This window comes from Ursus arctos, unplaced genomic scaffold, assembly GCF_023065955.2.
Source record: "Ursus arctos isolate Adak ecotype North America unplaced genomic scaffold, UrsArc2.0 scaffold_7, whole genome shotgun sequence".
Classification (NCBI taxonomy): Eukaryota; Metazoa; Chordata; class Mammalia; order Carnivora; family Ursidae; genus Ursus; species Ursus arctos.
In genome coordinates, this window is record NW_026623089.1 from 31,383,394 (window position 1) to 31,407,775 (window position 24,382).

Below are 24,382 nucleotides of genomic sequence, written 5' to 3' on the forward strand. Positions count from 1 at the left end.
CGTGTCAGCCCATGACTGCCTTGTAGGCAGAGCAAGTTGAGAAAGCACTGAACCGGGAGTGGAGAAAACTGGTCTCACCTGAATTCAGTCCCCTAAGCACTCATGTGACCTTGGTCCAGTCACATACCTCCTCTCTGTGTTCAACCCTCTTCCCTTCCTCCAAGGGATGTTGCAGGGTCCAAATGAGAGCAGATTCTGCCTTATGAAGTAGAATGCATGGTTAAAATGAAAAATAATCTTCCCCAGCTGGGAGCCAGCACTTGGCAGGTAGCCCTGAGAGTCAGTCAGGAGCTGACACACCAAAGCCCGCTCAAGCTTGAAGAGAAGCGCTTCCGAATCAGGGGCCCGCTGGGCTATCAGCAGTGATCCAGCATGGTGGGAGAGCCCCAGGCCAGTGCTCAGGCAGCTCCTGAACCCACCAGCTCCCCTCCGCCTGTGCTGCCAGTCAGCTGATCGGCAGGGATGCAGCTACACCGCGGGAAGGGTACCACTCCTCCCATGGGCAGAGCATCCTGTCGCTCCCTGTGGCCAAATCCAGTCTGGCCGCCTGGCCCAGATGACACATGAAGGCAAAGGAAGAGCATTCTGGTCGGTGTCGGCCTAAGCCGCAAATAACCGGTCTCTCTGATTAGCTGCAGATGCCAGCTAACATCACTGTTAATTAGCTCCTACAATGTTCACAATGAACCTGGCTGTGCCTCTCTTCAAACTCTTTTGAAATCCTGAGATGTTCAGTGTTTAGTGTTTCTAAACTGAGAGTAGATCCACTGTGGTTGGGTGGAGGAGCTCAGTCATGGTGGTGACGCCAAAGGCTGGGTCTCTGATTGGGTGATGTCAGTTCTGTTGGTCACTTCCTCATCCGATGTCCATCTCCCCCAGCACTCTGTGTCTCTCCCAGAGACTTGGCTTTGGCAGCACAAATGCCAAGCCACAGGTGCGTATGTGAATAGTCTGTTATTCGGTCCCATGGGCAACATCACTTCTCTCCTGTTAGAGGGATTAACTCAACCCAAATTACAGGTTCTAAATGAAACCTGCTGCCCTAATGGTACACAGAGATGTGAAAAAAATTAAGAATCCACTGGTTTGTTTGGAAGCTTGAAGCTTTATGCTAAATCCCTCTCACTTACTAGACCTTGTGTATATGTAATTCTTTGTCCAAGAGGAAAAGTGATATTGTCTCTTTAGATGTGTCTCAGTAATTCAGGCAAAAGGACTGGATTTTTAAAAGCAATTTGAATTTCTTTCATATCACTTAGTGAAGCTTAGTATGTTCCAAAATTCAAGGAGCCTGAACTGTGTGTGGATCCCTATTCGTTCATTCTCTCCATTTGTATCTTCCTCTATTCTCTCTCCCAAACCTGTTCCTCTGCCTAGACACTCCTGAAGAAAACCCTTATTTCCCTACGTACCAATTCCCTGAACTTCCTGAAATCCAGCAAAATTCTGAAGGTACCATAAACTTAGACAGTGTATCTGTTGTCCTAGCCTTAAATTAATTCTTATAGTTCCATTATAGGAATAAGATTTGGCTTTTAGATTTTATTTTTATAGTCCTTTTTGGTTGGTGAAAGTTTTATTTCACTCGTTTGCATGATTTGCTGTATTAAAATAAGGCCTTTCTAATTCATTAATCTCGTATTAAGTGTGGTGCTGTGTGCTTTAATAACACTAAAATAGGTAATCGTTCAAAAGAGTCAATTGCGGGTTTGTCAGCTCCTCCACTTCGTGGTGGGTAGTTTCAAAATCCACTGCTTTTCTCTGCTACAGAGGACAGTCCTTACACTCCTACCTACCAGTTTCCAGCATCTACTCCTAGTCCTAAATCTGAAGGTAATTAAAGGAAAATCATGTGCCTCTCTTTGTACTGGTGCTGTTACTTTCTTCTTCACCTTGGGGTTTTTTCTGGGGGCTAACGGGCTGTCTCCCAATCATCTGCTTCTCCCCAACCTTGTGTTTTGTGGTGTAGTCTCGCTCCTCGATGACTGTATGACCCGAGTCTATCAGATGGATTTTAATACTGTTCCCTTGGAGTTTACACGACTAATGGGGTAACCAGTATAGCTTGGTTATAGTGCTTTGAACATGTGGGGCTCTGGGAACAGCTGCCAGTGTTTGGGGTGGTCACATGGTGCTGGTGGCTGGGCAGTGACTCAGGAGGCAGTCATGATGGCCGATGGGCAGTGGATAGACAGGTCCAATGTCAACAACAGAAGAATTACCTAGTTTCTATATGTGCTACAACCCATCACTGGGCCCCTCTTGTCATGGACCTTCAGGGTATATCTCCTTGGTAGGGAATTCCCAAAGAGATATCCAGGTAGGAGATTCATTCATGGTGGGAGATGATGTCTCTTGAAAATAAAGGTTTTGGTCAAGCTAGAAAATGTTTCATGAAATTGCTGGCTAGGAATTTGGACCTGCTGGGAAGGATGGTCACACTTGTATCTAAGAGCAAAAAGTCTAGGTGTCAAAGAAGGTTCTAAAAGGTAACTTAAAGGCGCTATCCTGAGAATTACCCTAGTCCCAGAGATTATCTGATCTTTGGATGAGTGACCCAGAAAGAGGGATGTGGAAGGGGGTATACAAGAGGAAATTTCATTAAATGCTCTTCTAGGATGAGATGTTGGGCTCTCTGAACCTCACTTATGTTGTTAGTACTGAGCACACCATGAATAAGATATGTCTTCTGTTCTCAAAAGTGCACATCCATCAGAGGGTTCGACAAGACCCCTTCCTTGCACTATGTCCTGAGTGGTGGCAGTTGCAAGAGTGTGTGTCTGCAAGGCCAGAGGAAAGCTCGCTGGTGCAAAGGAGGTCCTCAGTGTATATCTGGAGAATGCTGATGAGCAAGGCTTTGGACCATGGTACCACAGTTCTGTTTTAGGGATGCGGCCCTGTCCCGCCCCCTTGGTATTTCTCTGCTCTAATTAGTTCAGCAGATCGTCCTCCACAGCCCTTCTTGTCACTGGTAAAGTTGTACGTTCACTCATTCACCAAATTCTTACTGATTACTTCTCATATATGAAAGGACGCCCTGGGATGCATTAGATACAGTTTTAGTTAAAATGCCAGGTTCCATTTTGGTTCCCCCTTTGATGTGCTTGTCGGTGGTTTCCAACCATTTCATGTCTGGGTTTGGAAGCAAAGAAGTCTACCAAACAAACCCAGGCTTCCAACTCAATGCTAGTGATTTCATTATAATCAGCGACCGCCTCACTTCCAACACGAATCTGTCTGGTGTGCAGTAACCTGGTCTGTTTATCCCGGGGTGCTGATTCTAGCCAAAATCATTGCTTAAGAAACAACTGACTGAGCTGAGTGAGGGAGACAGGTATTTTTTTTTTAGGGTGGTTTTGACTAAATGCGATTTTCGATTGGTGCTTCCTTTGGCCTTGAGAACCCAGCACCAACCCAGCACCCCCCTTCTGGGCTCCCTTCTGGGGAAGATGACAAATGCATGGCAAGCCTGAAGGCATAGCAGAGAAAGGCCACCTGGAGAAGTCCTGTGGAGAAATACAGTGAGTCCGTCAGACTGGAAGAATGCCATAGGCCTGCTGCGAACAGTGCCCGCAGCTTCCATGGTCAGCCTGGCCGTTGGTCTGAAGACGGGGTTTCGTGGCCTCATACCCCCAGCTGCCACGTCATCAGCTGTCACACCTAGCAACCCCGGCTAACAATGATGCTGCTTTTTGGTACACTTCAAGTCAGGCACAAGAGGGAATTGGGGTTATTTGGCCTTGAGACATAAACAGTAAGGGATGATACGGTAACTTGTCGCCTATAACGTAGGAAGCAGACCTTAATATTTTTTTATTTTCAAAGACCAGAAAGGATGAAATTGTTGTAAAGGATAAAAAGGGGGGGAAATTAGGTTGAACATAAAAGATTCATAATAACCAAGATGATTAGGCTTTAACACAAGCGTCTAAGAAGTCTTCTTCCCTGGAGATCTTTTAAAAATAGGGTGGATTTCATCTCGCTCTGCTCCTGCTGAAGGTTGTATTCAATCATATGAAGGCTTTTTATAAATAAGGGAAATGTTTGAGCTAGATCACTTTAAAGAATTGTTATTTTTCATTTTTTTTAAGTAATCAGAGACTCTCTGGCTTGTGGTTTGATGTCTGTGAGCTTTCGTAGGTCCCCCTCAGCCCCATGCTTCTGACAGGTGGCCCTGGGCTCTGCACGCCCTTCTTAACGTGGGAAGTATTTATGCTTTTCAAGGAAAGGTGTTAAGGACAAATTAGCACCTAGCCAGGGCTCTCCCCATAGATTTTAATGAGCATTAAAAAATAGCCCGCTTTACTGAGCAATATGAGCTGTCATTCCAGAGTCTGTCCTTTGCGAGGACAGCAACTGCTGTTGCTGCTGGGGTTTTTTTGTTTTGTTTTGTTTTGTTTTGTTTTGTTTTGTTTTGTTTTGTTTTGTTTTGTTTTGTTTTGCTTGAACTCAGAATTTGAAACTAGAATTATTTGCAATAAACCTATCAAAACCTAGCCTAAGGGCCGCTGCCTCTGTCTAAATTCTAGTTGTTTATACAATATAAAAAGTATTTCTAAGTGTCTGAAAGCTGATTCTCCTGACTAGTAAAAGACTATGGGAAAGTTTATGCCGGCTTAGCAACCTTTTTTTTTTTTTTTAACCCCCAACTATAATGAAAAAGCAAACCTGACCAGACTTTCGGAAGATAAATAGAATTATCACATCTTAATCCATGAAGTTTAAAATATACTTGGAAAGAAACCTGTAAACTCCCAACAGGGAACAGTCCCTACTAATCCTTTTGCTATCTTTCAGACCACTCTGTGGGACAGGAGTGGATTGCTCTTTGTTTCATGAGGTAGTTGGGAGAGATTGGGACTAGGGAACTGAGGAGGAGCAGAATGAATTCAGGAGACTGACTTCTTGAAATTTCACTGTGTATCCTGGTCACTAGAAAGCTTATCAAAAATAACTTACCAGAAATCCTTTGGGAATAACTTTCAAGTAAGGCTAAGCAAATGAGTATTACTTTGTTTTTTTTCTAACTTTCATTTGACCCACCCGCTCCTCCCCATCATTCCTTCCTCTGTGACCCAAAGCTACTTGTCTATAAATTCCATTCTGTTCTCCTAAAGTCAGAGAGATGTCTTTCTGTAGCATCTGAGATGTCCGGTCAGAAAGACTGGGGGGTGGGGAGAGGGACTGTTGACAGCGACCGGAGCCAGCCCAACTCACTGCTGCACCCCGACATGGAGGGACTGCTAGGGTGGGTCTTCAGACACCCTGCCCGTGGCGTCTGCCTGGAGCGGGAGCGAGAGGAGCAAAGCTGGGGAGGAAAGGCCTCAGACACACTGCTGCGGCCTTGTCCCCCGCCTCCTGCTTTAGGAAACAGCAGTGTGGTGGCTTAGACCTCAGCAGCTCACAGGCATAATTCTATTAATAATAATAATAATAATAACAGCAACAGCAGCAGCAGCATAACCACCACAGCGCCTGCCATGACCACCATTTATTGAGCCCTTACTGAATACAAGGCCTCACATGCTGAGTGCATCACAACTGTTACCTTGTTTCATCCTCGCAGGGACGCCAGGAGGTAAGTCCTCATTTCTTCAATAAAGGGTGTAAGGCTCAGGAAAGCTAAGTAATTTGTGCAAGATCACATAGTAAACAGCAGAACCAGGTTTTAAACGCAGATCTATGGGGCCCCCAAGCATGGGTTCTTTCTTACTCTCTTCTGCACTTCTGATCCCTTTACTCCTCATGCTGCACTCTGTGTTTGTGGCTGATGCTCTCTGACCCCTAGCCCCAGGTGCCAGCTTCTCCCGGAACGGCATCTGGGGGTATGTAGTTAAGAAATATCCCCAGGTGATTTGACACATGGCCAGGACTGAGGACACTGGAATGGAGGGGACCACCCTTCCCACCCTCCAAGAAGAAGATACTCTCCAGTGCAGTCCGGGGGATTGGGATCTAGAATTCCAGGGAGGACTATAGATTCAAAAGAGCTAGCCTTCCCACTCTGAACATGGCCAAATGATGTTGGCTCTCTCAACACGCTTTGTGTCCACAAAATGGCAGAGCTTTTCAAATGATGCCTCCAGATCAGCACAAAACCAAGTATCTGGTGTGTTATTCCACTGTCTGTGGCCTGTGAGAATACATTTGGCCATTGCAGGGTAGGGGGCTGTCCTGTCAGCCAAGGGGGAAGTCCCAGAGTCAGCTTTTCCTCTTGCTTTCCGATGCTGCTTCCACGCGTCAGGCCGATGGTGACCACTGCCACCTCCTGGTGAAGTGTCTCAAGACACCACCTCAAGGTGTCCCCAAGTCGTGGTGACACATCATGCCACAGTGGTCTGTCCCATTGACCTTTCTCCTCATTCCTAGATGAGGATATGCCAGGACAAAGATTTAGGAGACTGATTTCTCCCAGGCACGTCAGTATTTGAGTTAAAGTAATCCTCTACTGGCCTTACAGGATTTCTAAGAATAGCCTTATTTTGCTCAAGTTCAAGCAAATAGTTGTATTGTGAAGATGCCTGGCCAGGCTCTGTGTGCCTCCTGCCCCCGGCTGCAGCCCGCACTGCCCAGAGGAGGCGGGGCCAGGCCGCCCGCGGCGGTCACCTTTGCTCTCCTGAGGCCGGCCAGGCAGGAGGGCTCCGCCCAGCAAGTGCAGTCTTAGACTGGCCTGCAGGGTAGTTGGGAGAGCGTGGCAGTCACTCCCTCTCCACCTCCACAGGCCAGGAATGCCGCTGGGGATGAGGACGGTGAGTCTCGTTCCAGCCCTCTGGTCCTCCCCACGTCTTTCTCCTTTTACTTCTTTCCTTCTCTGCCTCGTTCTCTTCTCCTTCAGATTCTTTTTTTTTTTTTCTGAATTTGTTTTCTATAGCTACTCTATACCCTTTGTGGATCTTTTTCCCCCCCTAATCCCTTAAAATTTGCCTTTAACCAGAACATAGCAGCTTTGGGAATGTCTCCCTGGGCTCCCTGGACGATTCCTGACCACCTTGCCCCGTTTCTCCTTTTGCTGATTCTTCCTCTCCGATCCCACCCAGACTTTGTCCCCACTTCGGCATACATCTTTTTCTTTGACTATTTTTGTTTGTGGGGTGAATGTGTGTGTCTGTCTTGACCCCTTTACCCTTTTCTTTTCCTAAGTGTGTGGAATAAAGTAGGAGAAGGAATTAATTTGAACAGTAGAAAAAGATTGTGTCAAAAATGAGCTCCTGATGTTAGAAAAATAATTTCAAGTTTAAATGCCTCAGAAATGCATAAATTAAAATTTAATTGATAAAGGCAAGTGATTATGTAAATACTGCTTTTTGTTCATCTCATTTTAGCCAGTTACATATTTTTTATAAAATAATCATTCTCAACCAGCACTTGTTCCAGTGTTTTTAAGATCGTTATAAATTCTCAAAAAAGAAACCCCTCAAAATCCAGAAAAAGTCTTTTTTAGAAGTTCATTTGAAGTCACTGTGGTTGAAAAAGCAATTGTGTGCTTCCCGGCAGCTTTAGGAGAGTAGCCGTCCCCAAATCGAGCTCCCGAGGATAGATTGCCAAAGCCTCGAGGGCAGTCACTGGTGTGTAAACATCGGAGCCCAGCAGGGGCCTTTGGGTTCCAGAAGTGGATTGTTCACCCTGAGTAAAACCCGCTGAGCCTTAGAGCTTCCTGGAAGTCGCTGGCACCGGAAGTTCTGGGTGTCTCTGCCAAGGCCCCAAGGGGCACCGACAGCATGTGGCTCCACTAGGAGCGGCAATCACAAGATCCCAACTCAGCCGAGCCCCCTAAGGCATAGTGTTAAAGAACCCTTGGAGGAATCATAACGGCCACATTTCAGACATAGACAATGTCAGTGTTCACCAACGTCTTGAAAAACGTTTCGTTTACTGTGTCTTAACCATGCTTAAAAACATGTACTCCATTTGGCTAACTCTAGTGTGCAGAAATGCAGAAGGGTGATCCTTGTACCCAGTTTTCCCATTCATTGGCATTTTTAACTTCATATACATCTACCCCAGTGTGTACTTACCCTCCCAGGAGAAGGGAGCAGGAGAAACAGCAAGTAGATGGTGTAGCGAGAGTGACTCAGTTTTACCCATTGTCCCTGGAAAGCAGCACAAAACTGGAAGTGGGTAACTCAGAAAACTTGCTTAAGGGGCACCTGGGTGGCTCAGTCAGTTAAGCATCTGCCTTTGGCTCAGGTCATGATCCCAGGGTCCTGGGATCGAGCCCCACATCAGGTTCCCTGCTTGGTGGGGAGTCTGCTTCTCCCTCTGCCTCTCCCCCTATTTGTGCTATCACTTGCTCTCTCTGTCTCTCTCAAATAAATAAATAAGTAAATAAAATCTTTACAAGAAAAAGAAAGAAAACTTGCTTGAGCATCACCAGGGAGGGGATGATGCAGAAAAATAGAGAAAGGCTTCAAGGGCTGGAAATCAGTATGGCCAACACTGTGGTGCACGACTTGAGTTTCAAAACAACACTCTCCCCTGCCTCTTCCACAATAAAAATTATGAGAAGAGCCACAGTTTTCCCCAGGATTGGGTAGATGAGGCTGGGGTGAAGAGTAGAACAAAGCCCCCCGTCCCTGTCACGGGGCTTCGAGGCCGCACAGGGAAGTGGAGTCGGAAGGACCTTGAGTCTGTTCCTGCTTGTCTTTTTCTCACTGTGTGACTAGGGGCAAATTCTCTTAACTTCCCTGGGCCTCCTTTCTGTGTCTGTGAGTTGAGAGATTTACGCACCTCAAGGAGTTTTCGAGAGGGTGAGTGAGATGATACTAGTCACCTACCAGCCAATGTTAGTCACTTAATGGAAACCGCTATTGTTTTTATTCATAAGCAGAGGTAAAATTGTCTTACATTAGATTTGTAAGGCAAACATCGACAATTAAATGTTACATCCCCCGAGACCTGCCCTGATTGTTAGTGTTCTGTTGAATCCATGGAACTTCAGTCTGCCGTCCTCAAAGGCGAACTGAAATCCACGTGTGCAACTCGGATCCCATGGATGCAGAGAAAGGAAGAGCTTGCTCCCCAGACGTGCTCCTGCCCCGAGCTGGCCTTAGCTGGGGCACTAATCTTTCACCTCCAGCAAGTAAGAAGTAGCTTTAAGAGCGTTCAGTCATTCCGACGTCTGTTGCCTTCACCCCTGTTTTTTTCTCCTACTTTTCAAAATATATAAATTATTTAACTCCTCAAGCTGTGCTATTTTTTTTTCATCTTTCAAGAACTATTTCTCATTTCCTTCTAACAAATCTTCCAGATTTCTACATAGGGAAGCTCTGGGGAGAAAAAATTATTTAAAGAGCTTAGGCTTCAAACATTTTTTTGAATATTTAAATGCCATGTTTCCCCCATGAAAATGTTGCTTCTTATGCCAAGAACCAGGTAATAGTTACAAACTAACCCTGACCTTACCGTCTACTGATAGGCTGTCATTCCATGATTCCGAGATAGAGGGTTTTGAGCTAAAATGCTAGGCTGGGTTTTAAGCAGTACATACATTGGTTGCTAAGTAAGCTAATTCCTCGTTTGGCAGCCACCGTTTTTCTAGTCAAATTTCTGCAGTCAGAGCTGATTTTTAGTTTTCTTTGACATCATGGTTTTCAGCAGGATAATCAAAAGTTCTATTAAAAAACAAAAACAGGCAAGACAAAATTCTTCAGAACAGTACTCCAAAAATACATTTCTAGATCTCATTTTACCTCTTCTCCCCTATTTTCAAAAGTTAAGATAAATCATTGCATGTATAGCATGGCAAGTCTTGTTCAACTTTGATATCGACTAGTTCTTATCCTTGAAGCGGAGGGAGGGAGGAAGGAAGGGTAGGAAAGATAACTGGTACCTGATACCTTTCCTTTATTTGGGCTGGGGGGAAGACCCTAGGCAGATAAAAATAGGGAGAGGAGAGGAGGGGATAAGAAGGGCTACCAGAGGTCGTCTGGGTGGCTCAGTCTGTTGAATGGCTGTCTTGGGCTAAGGTCATGATCCCAGGGTCCTGGGTTCGAGTTCCACATCAGGCTCCCTGCTCAGGGGGGAGTCTGCTTCTCCCTCTCCCACTCCTCCCCCTGCTTGTGTTCTCTCTGTCAAATAAATAAATACTTTTTTAAAAAGGGGGGGCAGGGGAGCCTGCCAGGAAGCCATCTTTGAATAATACTCAAAATAATAGCAGTGTTAGTTTTATTTAAACCTCACAAAATATCCCGGCCTTTCATGCTCTGAAACTTAGAATGATTTGCAGAGAGACAGGACTTGATTAACGCTTAGTCAACATGTGACATTGGATTCTTTGGCTTGTGTTTGCAGGTTACTTCATGTTCTTTGTTAAAGCTGGTACAGATTTTAAGGGAAGGAGTTGGGTCTTTGTTTCATCTTCAAGAATTCTGGATTCGGGTTGACAAGATACTAGAAAATGGGACAGGCTGACTGATGCAGCCTGACTCTTGTTGGAGAAGTGTGTTGGGGGGAATTATCATGGACCTAGTGACTAAATATCCTGTATGCTTAGGACAGTTCCAATTTAGAAATCCATTTCGGTAAATGTCCGTGTGCTCTCATTTTGAGTTGGGAGAGGCTACTTGCATGAGGGGCTCAGCTCTCATCTCGGTTCTGCAAGTGTCCGTGTCCCGGGGTTCTCTGTATTGAGGGACGTGTGCCTCGCCCTTGCAGAGCAATCCCACAAAACCGTGTGTGAGTTTGATTGGTTCCAGAGTCACCGCTTAGACACTGAGCCCAAGCAGTACCTTTGCAGAGCAGACCTGCCAGTGTGCACTGTGTCACCAGGAAGTAGGTTGAGGTCAAAGCAAGTGACTAGGAGGGTCTTCTCAGCCCGTTTCCTTAGCCAAAGCCCCTGCTGGATAAATGGTATTGTGTATGGAACCACAGCATATAAAACAGGTCACAGCCGAGGTGGGCAGCTGAAACCACATCCCTGGGCCTCCCCCAGCCCATCCAGTAGTGGGCCTGCTGGACCCTTGGGAACATAGCAGGCTAGACCAGAGACTCTCAGCGTGAGCATCTGGGGACCTCTCTCCGCACCCGTTTCCAACCAGGCTGGGGACCCTGTGCTCTCACTTTGCTTGTGGAAGTTGTCTTGAGGAGGACCTTTGGCTGTTTGTCCCCATGCTTCCTTGGTGTCAGTCAGCCCCCGGGTGTCATGAATGGACCTTCTGGACTGCAGGTCGGCAGACCCTGTTTGGTTGGGTGGGCTCTCAGATGGGGTCTGCTGTGGTGTCACTTCCGACCCCTCCTCTGTCTGTCGGGCTCCCAGAATGGCTGGACACCAGTGCAGGACGGTGCAAGTGGGGGGACATGTCACTTGGTTCTCTTACCTCAGCTGGATTCTCCTGATTACGTTTTGTTTTGTTCACTAGATGATGATTCAGATCTGTACTCACCTCGGTACTCCTTTTCTGAAGACAGTAAGTGATGTAGAATTTTCTGCTTGCGGGGGAGGAACAGAGGGTGGTGGGTAAGGAAACACATCTTCCAGTTTTTGGTTTTCCTCAGTTTTTGCAAGTCTTTTGTACCCACTCTTCTTCTCCAGCAAAATCTCCCCTTTCTGTGCCTCGCTCAAAAAGTGAGATGAGCTGCATCGACGGTGAGAAGGTGGTTAAGAGGTCGGCCACACTTCCCCTCCCAGCGCGCTCTTCCTCGCTGAAATCAAGCCCAGAAAGGTAAGTGCTCCCTCACCCACAGTCACCTCTGAGAGTTAGGGCTCTCATACCCAAGCCACCACTGAAGGGCACTCTCTCTGCTGGGTCAGGCAGCCTTCGAGGCGAGAGTCACACAGACCCGATTTTGAATCCCTGTGACTTATTCTGAGTCTCCGTGTCCTCATCTGTTAAGTGGGGATGCATTTTATGCTCCTAGGATGTTGAAGGATAAAACAAGATAATGCATATAACATTTCTAGTAGTGTCTGGCTCACAGTATGGGCTTATTGAACGTTGGCTGTAATTGTCATGACTTTACCCCTCTCACAAGAGAAATCTTAGCTATAAAATTTGGCATGTGTTTTCATACACTTTGTGCATACTGACAGGGTCCATACCAGAGAATATAATTTTAAAATGAAGCCACATTTTTTTTTTGAAGACTTTGTTTATTTGAGAGAGACAGCACACATGCATGCACGCGCGCATGAGCGAGCAGCGGAAGGGCCAGAGGGACAGGGAGAGAGAATCTCAAGCAGACTCTACGCTGAGCACAGAGCCCAATGCAGGGCTTGAGCTCAAAAACGATCCTGAGATCATGACCTGAGCCTAAATCAAGAGTCAGATGCTTAACTCACTGAGCCACCCAGATGCCCCAAAGCCACGCTTGTTAATAATTATGCAGTGGGTATCATTGAAAGATAAGGCTTGGAGTGCTTCTAATGATGGTGTTCGTCATCTCCTAATGGCTGTGCTGAATGACCCACTTTTCTCTGTTGAGTTCTTGTTCCTGATGGATCAGCCTTTTTATGCCATCCCGACTGGTATCCCATGCATCTTTGGGCTCCCTCTTCCACCATTTCCCAACAAGGCTCTGACCAAACTAAATATTTTTTCCCTCTAAATACACGCTCAGTTTCACACCTCACACCTTCTCCATCTTCATAGACAAATGAGTGGCTGAGTCCCATGCATACACAAGTGGCATCTGCCCGAGGGTTTTGATAATTAAAAGGCTGGGTATACCCTTGAGTCCTTGTGGGTGCACACTCAAGTACATTCATCAAGCATCTGCTGGGTACATTCTGTGCGCAGATTGAACCAGATGCTGTGGGGGAAAATAAGCATTTATAAATCACTGTCCCTGCCTTCGAGACATTTGTAGCTTTGCAGGAAAAAAGTAACTATACTCACAGTGCAAAATGCAATAATGTACATGCCTTAAAAATTTGCCAACAACTTCCAAGGGTTCCCGTATCCTCTGGAACCCATTGCTGGCTCAGGTTAAGTATCTGCCCCCAAGGCTGTGATTTGGGTGACTCCTGGAGCAGGGTGTGGAATAGGGAAGAATATGGTTATTAATCGCAATCACATTTATTCAGTGCTTACACCGTGGACCTGGTGCTCTGCTAAGTGATTTACATGCACTGTCTCATTTAGTCCCTCCGATATCTGCATTTTTCAGATGAGGAAACCAAAGTAGCCATGGGTGAGGTGTTTGGCTCAGCTCACCAGGCTAGCGAGTGCTGTAGCAGGGACTGGAACCGCGGCTGACGGGCTCCAGGACCTTCGTTCTCTCCCCCTGTGCCAGCGGGAGTGGGAAGCACAGGCATGTTCCGGGAATGATGAGCTCCTGAAAGGAGAGAAGCTTTGCTGATGCTGCTTCCCACCCTTCTCCTCATTCTCTGCACGTCTGGTGCCCGGTTTTGAGCACGGGACACCTCAAGCCTTTTGTGAAGCCAACACAGAGATGTAACTGGTGATTTTGAGAAGGAAACCAGCACAACTAAATGCTTTGCACAGAGTCCGATTTTATGCTTCCGATACAAAAATTCCTTGATTAGACAGCAGTCAGCTAAAGTCAGACCGTGTCGGATGCCATTTTCATGAAAATAGCTCTAACAGGATTTTCTTTCTCCAGAAACGACTGGGAGCCCCCAGATAAGAAAGTGGATACAAGGAAATACCGCGCAGAGCCCAAAAGCATTTACGACTATCAGCCGGGCAGGTCTTCTGTCCTGACCAACGAAAAGATGGTAATGTGTATATTAAAGTTCTTCTGTCTCCCCTGCCGTGTTCTTTAATCCGGATGCATTGTGCACTCGGATTACATTCCTTCTCCCCTGAGATAGACTCGTTGTGTTTCGAAGACAAATGAAAAAACGAAGTATTTCTACCCTTTTCATTTCTGCAGGTGTTTATAAAATGAGTCCTGAGAATCTGCTTTGAAAGAAGCCATATTGTGCTTTGTTGTTCTTTTTGTGCATGATTTGAACTAATTTAAAATGTTCTACTAACGTAAAGATTGATTTTGCTGCTGTCTTCTTAAAAATGTCTAACCGTTAATTTATGAGTCTTATTACTACTAACCGGACTAAAGTCAGGTTTTTTTTTAGGTGACTCTTATTTGAATGTGTATAAATTTTGTAGAAGTTACGAGCACATCATTAAAAGCTAAATAATTAATATGATGTTGTGACTTGGGAAGAAAAGACCGAGGCTGTTAGAATATGTCTTGTAGGTCTTCCTTTTCTGACAAGTGCACCATTGAGGACGAATTTCGTATTCAATCTGGTTTCTAATTCTCTACACACGTTCACATCGCCAAGCAATTGTAAGTGGGGGAAACGGCCTGTCTGGGCATAGACGACCACCCTGGAAAAGCAGCTGCTTCTGTGAAACGGGAAAGAATTTTTACAAACTGATTAGTTTCATATCTGCCACTCACGCTTCCTTTTGTCCACCCTTCGTTAGGAAAGCTGGCTCCGAATTCTGATCATGGTTAAAGGGATTCTCCAAAGCTCTATAAATATTGCAGCCCTCCAGCCGTGCCAGCAGGATGGAATTATCATGCTGGGGATTGGTTTTTATTAAAATGTGGTTACCACACTGAGAACAGATTAAGTAGGTCTCTGAAATGCAGGTTCAAATTATTTTCCCTCCACCTCTTCTGCTCTACATGTTTTAAGTAATAATTGATTTGACTTTTACTAAAATAAAAATGTGACATCTTTAAAAGCACAAAGGGAGAAAATAATTTTAATTAGGAAGAAAGGTCAACAGTTCACAGAAATGCTTTAGAGTTGTCATTCTTTAGCATTTGCTGTGCACCACAGTTATTTTAAGCAAAAAGTTCAGAAAGGAGCCGAGAACTATGCCTCTGGCCCCACCCTGCCCTGGGGATTCTCTCCTGTGAGAAGATCACAGGCACCGAAGTTAGCCTTCCACACGCAGGTGCTTTGGGAATATTCCTGATACTTGAATAACAAGGCAGGATGCACTGTTATGTGTCCACACACTTAATGACGTCAGAGACTCCACTGCCCTTTGGGTGCTTTTGTTTGGGCGATACTATTGTTCCTAGGTGTTCATTGCTTTAACGGAGGGCCTGCCCCTTTCTTCAATTTTTCCATTTCCCCCTCCTTTCCTTGGTTCCTAATAATTTGACCACTATCAGCATTAAGAAAAAAAACCAACATAGTTTTTTCTCGTTGATACCACAATGGTTAGAACCCCTGGGAAGTGAGAGTGGTGCCCGTCGGCAACCTCTGGACAGTTGCAGCGACCACGCCAGATTGCGAAGTGGTGTTCAGGCCCCTGGGCCAGCCCAGTGATGGGAGAGGAAGGCCCAGGGCGGGACACAGAGGAGCAACCATGGCCAGCCACTTAATTCAATGTTCTTCACTTTTGAGCACTGTTCTTCATAAGAGAAGTCTTTCATTTTAAAGAGAAATTTTAGCCAGATCTGCATTTCACTGTCTACTCTTCCCAGTGGTTGAATTAGTCCCTTCTTTTTTGAATTTTTTTCCTGCTCTTTTTGCCACGTGAACAGAAACGTTGGAATGTGTCCGTGTGGCTTGGCTTTTGGCATCCAGTATCTGGTTTGCCAGAATTTGAGGACACCTCCCAACCCCACCCCAACCACCGCATACACACACACACTTTTGTCTTGTTCACTCCGGATAAGTATGCTAACTAGTGACAGATACAGAATCTGAATTTGCTCTCAGAAATGCACAACTCCTTTTGAGGGGAAAAATGTTTTGTTTTTCCAATTTGAAGTGCTCCTGTCTGCTTCAGCCTGCCAAGTTCAATGGCAACCTCACAGGCACATCTACCTGTTGTTTGCAGGAAGGGTTGGTGGTAAAGGCTGCTGCAGAGCTTGTCTTGTCCCTGGAACAAACCCAAACCATCGCAGGCAGAGGAAGCCCTGTGCTACCTTCAGAATTCCCCACAGTAGATTTACAGCCTTACAACCTCTTCAGCCACGTGGCAAACTCCTGTGATGTTCTTCATAACTCCAGAGCCCCCCTTTCGTCATAGTCTGAGTCCATTGTCTTGTCTTCCGGCCTCCGGATTGGAGATCTAGCGGTCAGGCCCTGCTTTGTCAGAAATGGCCTCTTTCAGGCTTTGTCGCTTTTACTTTGCTCCACAGTCCGTTCCAGAACTTCTGCTCAATTCAACAGATATATATAGAATCACTTTTATGTGCCAAGCCCTGGGTTAGAGGTTGGGGTCCCTGCTGCTCCCACAGGGGTGTTTTGGGAAGGACAGATATTAAAATAGTAATTACAGACACCATATGGATTCGGATGTATAAAACAAGGGGGTTTCTTCCCGGTACATGGTCACTTTGAGTTCCTTCCTGGCTTTTCAAGTTTGTCAGTTACCCCTATTTTAGCTTCGGGTCTTCTGCCAACTCAGAGGGTCTGCCTCTTTCTCAGGATTATGAAAAGGAGAAGTTATATATTGTACAGAGCACTGGACTCGGAATTGGAAGACCTGAGTTCTAATTCTGACTCTGCCTTCAGATATCTTGGGGCAAGTCCTTTAACTCTTCAGAGCCTCAGTGTTTTCATCTGTACGATAGAAGTATTGTTTGGCCTGCCAACGTTACTGAAGTACTGAAGTGAGTACTGAGTAGGATTGCATACTCACGGAAGTATCGAATGAGAGGACCAAGTGTGGTAAAATGTATAAGAGGACTATATGAACGTTACAAAGTGCTGTGCACATGAACGTACCACATTCAGATTGTTTAATTAAAAATTGAAGCTAGTCTCTGGCTCCCATCCAAGAAGCAAAAGCATCCTCAAGGAGAATCAGGCATTTTTCTGGCAGGTCACCCGCCTTTTCCCAGGATTTTGCTGAGCTGGGGAACATAGCCCACAGCAGCAGAGAACTTAGCCTGGCATTGTGGAATCCGCCCTGCCTGCCGGTACGGAGCTCCTGCTCTGCATCTAGAAGCACGTTTCCTGTCTGTCCGTTCCATAATCAGATCTACGGCCGAGTTATAAATGACAAAATCAAACGCAGATGTTAGTGCTGCGTGGTATCACCTCTTTCACTTTCTCTCCGGGCAGCTGCTCTGGGCCCACGCAGTCGACACGCCTCCTGATTCAGTTCTCAGCACAGTGTTAGCCTTCGCAGTAAAAACAGTCTGCAAGCAACCTTCAGCAATAAAATGGGCTAATTCTTTCAGGACCGAGGACCAAGACATTCAGGCCATTTCCTGAAAGAGTCGGTACATTTTATTTAAAACAACAACAACAGAAACCTAACCTATTCCCAGGGAGCGGTTATAAATAGTGTTCAAAAATAGTAAACATGAAATAGGTTTCATGAAACTCCCATCATATGAGGACCTAACATGTCCCAGTGTCTGAGCTGTCCCTCCTGAATAGTTGTGTCCTTATAGCTATCGTGCCTCATTTCACCGAAAAAATTAAGAATCCATTTGGAATCTTTATTTTACATCATTTCAGAATCCCTGGATTCTTCGAGATTTCAGCCCCTAAGTCCCTAAAGACAGCCGGGGGAGATTTTAATCTGGATGCAAGAGGGCAGACTCTGCTTCAGTAGGCATTTCCCTCTGATTCCAGCTGACTTCTATTCAGTGCATTTCAGCTAAAGAAAAGTTCTCTGCCACGTCTTCCTCCTTTTAAAACAAAAATAGAAATAACAGTGAAGACCCTTCGAACGATTTTAGAAGAAGGGATTGGTCAGGGTCGCAAAGAAAGTTGACAGCCATTTCTACAAACGGCAGAAGGCCTGTGAACAGAACGTGAAGAGAAACGTGTCCCTGGGGACGTACTCCGTGAAGCAGTGGCTTGAAACATGTGGCCATTTCCTCCACGTGTCGTTACGCTGAGGGAGTGAAGTTTCTTAGATATTGTTTTCAATCTTGGTGCAGAATATACCTTTTCTATTTCATATTGTTGTCAGAAAAAAATCACCATATCTCTCTCATTTAGTGACACACCTTTGAAGTGTGTCTACACCGATGAATTTCATGACGCCATGAGCCCCTAATGCTTTTGTCTGCTGTGAACGTGTATCTCTAGTGTATGCGGGGGAAACATGATTTGCTTTCCAGGCAGTCATTCTCCAGCTAATTATTTCCAGAAACACAGGTTATTCCGCAGAGCGAGGTGTTAAACTTTATAAAGATCTGAGTTGGTATGAAATCCCATGAATCAAATGATCAGTCTGTGTGAGCTGCCTCTTAGAGTTGTATGAAGTTGAGATATCTGACTTATTTTTGCAACATAATCCAGAAGTTTTCTCCCCCTGTTCTGTTGTCTGTCTTGTTCAGCTTTTCCCTCTCTTTATTTTTCCCAGCTCTTTGACATTTATTTGTGAAAACACAAAGTATATTCTGTCTGTATTTCTCCCCCACGGATGCTCGTTTAAAATGTTTTTGCACTTGTGTCCTCTGTTTTTTACTTATACCATCTTTCCCTGTACTGTGTATGGGACGTGATTTCTCACCTACTCATGTGCCATTAAAGATGCAGTATTAACAAATTGGCTTTTATAAAGTGTTGGCATCTGCATTTATTTTGAAAACCCTCAAGGCGGCTTTGCAAATAAGTACTAAAACTGTACTAGCCAATAAAAATTATTTGCTCTACTCATCCGGCGTAGATTGCTAAATGTTTGGTGTGCTCACCAGGTTATTTGCTGCTCACTAACAGTTCTTCGTAAAGAGGAAATACGGGCTTTCTCGTGTCCCACGGTACAGTTATTGAGGACTGTGCCCATATTCCGGTCTGTCGTGGGAGGCAGCAGTGCGGTGCAGAATTCTCCATCCGTGGCCCGTGTGCCTTCTGCCTCAGGGCTGAGAATGAGTCACTCACTGCTCCTGCCCCCGGTTCTCTGTTTTTATAAACCCGTCCTCTCCCACCTGTTGTAGCTCCTGGTTTTGCTGATGTCCGTAAAATGGAGGATTGCTGCTATTGGATACGGTTGCTGTATAGCCCGGGAAACCACTGCATCTCTACTGGCCTGTTCCTATGTAATCTCTGCATAATGTTATCCTTCTCTCTCTTCCATTTCCCTGTCACCAACCCCTATAGAGTCGGGATATAAGCCCAGAAGAGATAGATTTAAAGAATGAACCTTGGTATAAATTCTTTTCGGAATTGGAGTTTGGGAAACCGGTAAGTTTAATAGCTTCAGTGGTTATAGACACCTTTTTAAATGATGCTGTTGATGCATTGTTGCTGCTAGAGAATCAGATCTGTTTGTAAGGAATGCAGGAAGTGGGGAGCAGCCATTTCAGGGGGCAGTCGTGAGATTGTCTCTTCTCACCACAACCTGTAAGCTTTCCCGCACTTCACTTCACCAAGAAAGGACAGTGAGCCCTGGAATTATTTCTTGCCAGAAAACCACAGAGAAACAGGACTAAGTCATTGCTTGTCTTAGGACCTCCCACCACTAGAAACAAATATCACACGCCTTGTAGACGGCATTAGTTTGGCCATTGGTTCAGTTACTTAACCGGAGTCTTTCTGGCAAACTGAAGACAGGCAGGAAAATGCATTACACACTGAGACGAGCAGCACTGTTACCGCTTTAAAAAGATTTAAGTACATATGCAAAGGAAGTGCCCCCAAGAGCCTCTGGATGTGGATGTGATCCACGAATGTACCCTCATTATAGGTGGGTTTGGAGAATGATTTCTATGAGTTAGGGTAATAGTTCCCAAAACTTGAAATGGGAGTTAGGCGGCATGCTATATTTGCTAGAATTTCCCTGTGATGTCGCTGAGTTGGCCTTGGCACAAACTGATTTTTGGCACTTACAGGAGGACTTTCTTAGGCCTGCACCCAAAGGTGTATCAAACAGAAGGGAGGATTGAGTTCATTTTTCCACTGGAGAGGACTAGAAACTGACTTTAAACCTCCTGTTACTTTAAAGTCTTATTACAGCTGCAAAAAAGATTTACAGGTGGAGGAAGTAAGTGTCTAAAAATAAGACATTTTGTTAGATGTTCGTGTGAAACTAGCCACTGAAGCCAGAATCGGAATCACTACGGTTTGGAATGATGGTTTTATTGGCAGACAGGAGTTTAGAGTTCAGTTAAATGTTAAATTCCACAGTGTATATTTTTCATTAAGATGCAGACAGACAAATGAAGCGGGTGCTGTGGAATTGCCAGTTTGATTCAGCGAGGCTGAGCTTTGTTAGAAAGTTGAGGTATCTTATGAGTTAGGAGCACCTGACTGCAACTTCCTGCCGGTAGGAACGTTTTCCTGCCGCCTTGGCCTCTGCTAGACTCGGGCTCCGCCTAGCCCCTGAGCTGTCCTGAGTGAGCAGCGCCACCTAGTGACCAGTGCCGAGGGAAGCATCTGACCTGAAGTCTGCACCATCTTCTCCCCAGAGCTGTGGTGCAAACCTCATTTCTCCTTTCTCTCGCTTTTTCCTATTCACCATTCAGACATCAAAGAAGTCTACCTCAGGCAACCTTCTCCACACTCAAATACTGAACAGTGTCTTAACCCTTTTCTTTTCCCTTAAAACTTGCTCAATTCTCTCACACAAAAAGCTACTTTTGAATCGTGTGGTCCCCCCACCCCGCCAAACAAGCAAAAAAAGACCATGACTAGTATATGTAATAATAACGCTATCCTTTCATCAGGGAAAGCAAAAGCAACTAGCTTTAAATTATGTATAATAAAGAGTCCGTACCATTGATTTTGCAAAGCCCTCTCAGAATCCACAAATTTCTAGCCACTTCTCACAACTAAATTAGTTTTATCTGAAATATTAACTTTTAGGGAAAGGTATAAAATCTTTATAATGTGATTCGTTTGTTTTACTGAATCTGTCATTGCAAATAACTCCATTTTTGTTAGCAAAGGCCAGTATTTCAGTCCCAGTGCACATTAAATCAGCTCTGTGAATAGCCTGGCAGATTAACACTGTTTCTGCTGGAAACCATGGTCTGAGCGCCACACAACCAATCCAAACAAATGTTGAGAACACAGTCCATTTGTGCAGTGGGGCCTTCCTAGAATTCGTGTCCCTACTCTTTTGTTCTAACTGCCTCTTAATTATTTAAAGACTTAATGATGCTTTTCCAAAATGCCATTTCCTCTGAAGCCATGATGTTCCTTGCAGGGACCTTAGAGTCCTTCTTAAATGGGACTATTTGAGTGGGTCTTTTCAAGTAATAAAAGGTAATACTGTGGAAGTCTTGCCAAAATAACGTAATCAGTGCCCTCTCCTGAGGAACAACGTCCTGATGAACAGTTCCTCATGGTCTGAGAGGGTAGGCTTATCATCGATTGAACCAACCTGATGACTGGCTCTTATCCCAGGGTTGGGGAAGAAGGTGTGATAGAGAGAAATTTTTTCTTCACTTCTGTCCTACCTTCCTCACTCTGGGCTGTAATAAAAGTAAGAGAGATCAATCAAAATGGTGTAAACCATGGAAGTTGTTTTGGAAGGTTTTTCAGTCATTCAGAACCAGAATGAAATTAAAACTCTTATTTTTTATTCCACACCAACTCAAGACCCACTTCTCTCAAGTGAAGCCTGTCAGAACTTGGACACTAGACATTTACCCTGAACTCCTTTCTTCCTCAACTCTTGCACTTAAAGCCCACCACCCAGAATGAGCTGAAATTTTAGCAAGATCCTGGCTGTGGTACCTTGTAACTCTGATACGTTGTTGTGGAATATCAAATAATTCATGACTCCCAGGATGAAGGATTTAAAACCAACTTAATTTATAAGCACTGCCTTATTTTTTTGCCGTAAAGAAAGAAATGAGTAGGTATCCTAAGTGACTTTAAAAAGTCTCCTTCTCCAGGTGAACAGTCCAAGTGTAGGAAGTGCTTAAAGATGAATGGTAAATGTTAGTAGCACTTACTTTACAAATTGCAGAGCACACATATACAGAGACAGCATTACTGACCCACTACTGTCAGTGATGAAAGTCCCTTGGATTCAGATTACTTTTCATTTGCAGATTCATTACTAAAAGTATGGATGTTAGGTTTTTACTTTTCCCCCCTCTAATTTCTGCAGAAATCCATGTGATTTCTAGAAGTAAGCTCAAGGCAAAATATCACAATGTCAACCAATCTGAATACTTGCATAGGGTAATGATAATTGCACAAAATTCCAGGAGCTACTAATGATCTCATCTTTTCAGGGGTCATTGTATAAGACATTTCAGGTCTAAATAGGCAGAACAAGAAGGTCTAGTTGGTGGGGGAGAGGTTCCAGAATTAGAGGAGGCTTGTAACTTCCAGATGTCCTACCCTCCGAACTGAACCCTTCCCTCATTAAACTCACAGTTCTCCTGGCCGTTTTGTTTTAGGAATGCAGCTCTCATTCTAACTTAAAGAGTTAAAGGAGAAAACAGACATAACCCTACAGTCCGCTGTTCAAATTCAAATTATAAACTTCTCTAAGGCAGACAGAAGGCATGGCTGTCCAGCAGCAGTGTTATCAAAGTCTGGTTAAGCTGTAAACGGAGATTGTTAAGTGTTATCTAGTGGAATTGTCTAGTTACACAGTGCATTTATTGGACACCCATTTTGTACCTGGATTTTATTGCCACAAACCACAGAAAGCACATTCAGTTCCATTTTACCCTCCCCTGGCCAAATCCAAAGTCACATTTAATGAATTTTGCCTTGGAGAAGACTGCTTCAAAAATGTAGAATGTCGGTGTCAGTCTTAGTTTGAAAACAACAGTGAGGATGTATGTCACCTATACTTCAATTAAAAAAAAAAAAAAAAGGAATTTTAAAGTCTTTATTTTTGTTCAAATTGGTGTTAATGCTTTTTTTCTTGTTTTTTTTCTTTTCTTTCTTTTCTTTCTTTTTTTTTTTTTTTTACGTTTTCAATGTTTAGAATCCAATAATAACTTACTCTTGAGACGTAGACGTAGAAACTTCCCAGTTAATGTTTCCACCTCCTAAATTCTGCCGAGTCCCTCCCTAGGCAGCCTCCTCAGGAGGCCGAGTGTCCACTCCCTGTGCTTTGAGTTCACTTCTCTGTGTTGATACGGTTCTCCTAGCGTGCCCCTCTTTGTTTGAGCCAGTCTCCATGTTTGTCTTTATGTCTTTATGCTCATTTCTTCATTTCCTCCTCTGCTTCCCGTCAGCCTCCCAAAAAGATATGGGATTATACTCCTGGAGACTGCTCTATCCTTCCTAGAGAGGATAGAAAGGTAATTCTGCTGTGCCTCCTCCGTGGGCTGTGTGTGTGTTCTCTAGCCTGGTTAGTGTGAGTGTGTTGTGGGTTTTTTTCTTTTTTTCTTTTATTTTCTTAAATCACTTTTTTTTTTTAAACTTGATAACTTTTTTTTTCTTTTGGCTTGGTGATAAAACTATTTAACAAAGTCTCTACTTCTACTAATGTTGAGAGGTTTTTAAGGCAATGCCTTATTCTCCTGACATGTCCTATTTGTCACAGTCACTATACTCTGAAAAGAGAAAAAATAGGTCTCTCACGAAAGGTAGGTTTCCGTGGTGTTTGTAGTTCTCTCTAGCAAGTAGAATAGACTTTTGAAGCTCTGATGACTTCAGGATTTATATTTTCTCTGCCTAATGTTGCATTCTCTGTTTTCACGTCTTCACCTGATTTCTAGTGAGCTCTTGTGTTCGGTCATGCCATCTTTGCCTTATTAAAGCATAGCACTAAACAAATTCATTTTTCAAACTTAACCTTCCATTCTTTCTGCCTGTCCTTTAAACTAAAACATTCTTTCCCGTCTTTTCTTTCTTGAACCAGACTAATCTAGAAAAAGATCTCAACCTCTGCCCAGCAGAGTTAGAGGCACACTTAGGAAACACGGAGATGCTTAATAAAGCACCCAGTGCAAACTTGTCCCAGGTATTTCCTACTTTTTCTCACGCTGTTGGTTCCTCTTCCAGCTCAGTTTTGTTTTCTTCTCTGTTCTCTGGTTTCGATGTAGTCAAGGCAATGAATGGTTATGCTGGGTTTTTATAAGCTGCATGGCTTTCTGACTCCTGTTTTCGATTCCTCTCCCCCCGCCCCCCAACCTAATTTTTGCTTGGATTTCTTTTGAGCTTGGCATCTTCCTTAAAGGGAGTTTTTCAAATATATGCAGGGTGCCTGGTGATTTAAACGACGCCACCCCCTTGTCATTCTCTTTCTCTGCTCTCTGGAGGTGGCCCTTATAACTTCCTGTCCTTTGGCTCCGTATATCTTCTCCAGATTTTCTGGGAGCCATTTTTGGGGGCAATTCCCTTGTCTTTTTTTGCAGCCCTGGGAGATACCAACCTCAGAGATCATTTTCAGAAACACAGTGGTGGTGATTTGAGTGCCTCTTACGTGCATGGCACTGGCAGAGTAGTTGTATTTGTCATTTGAAAGGTCAGAAAGTTCTCAATGAAAAAATGCACTCCAGAGACCAGACAGCCTGGCTACAAACAAGCATTTGAAACTCAACCTGTATTGACATTTTTAAAGGGGGTTAT

At 44.5% G+C, this 24,382-nt stretch overlaps 1 protein-coding gene across 50 annotated transcripts in view; it reads left to right on the plus strand.

Moving 5' to 3' along the window:
* SORBS1 (sorbin and SH3 domain containing 1) overlaps nucleotides 1-24,382 on the plus strand; it is a 220,463-nt gene that overhangs the window by 146,051 nt on the left and 50,030 nt on the right. For 15 of the 50 annotated variants that reach the window (XM_048218695.2, XM_048218684.2, XM_048218696.2 and 12 more), the window contains 8 exons: nucleotides 1,378-1,452; nucleotides 1,771-1,833; nucleotides 11,358-11,405; nucleotides 11,531-11,660; nucleotides 13,561-13,675; nucleotides 18,998-19,081; nucleotides 23,044-23,109; nucleotides 23,673-23,774. In XM_048218695.2, coding sequence (XP_048074652.1) covers nucleotides 1,378-1,452; nucleotides 1,771-1,833; nucleotides 11,358-11,405; nucleotides 11,531-11,660; nucleotides 13,561-13,675; nucleotides 18,998-19,081; nucleotides 23,044-23,109; nucleotides 23,673-23,774 — 683 coding nt within the window. The remainder of the gene's footprint in view (nucleotides 1-1,377; nucleotides 1,453-1,770; nucleotides 1,834-11,357; nucleotides 11,406-11,530; nucleotides 11,661-13,560; nucleotides 13,676-18,997; nucleotides 19,082-23,043; nucleotides 23,110-23,672; nucleotides 23,775-24,382) is intronic. The other 35 variants (XM_048218687.2, XM_048218698.2, XM_048218689.2 and 32 more) reach the window with 9 other exon arrangements.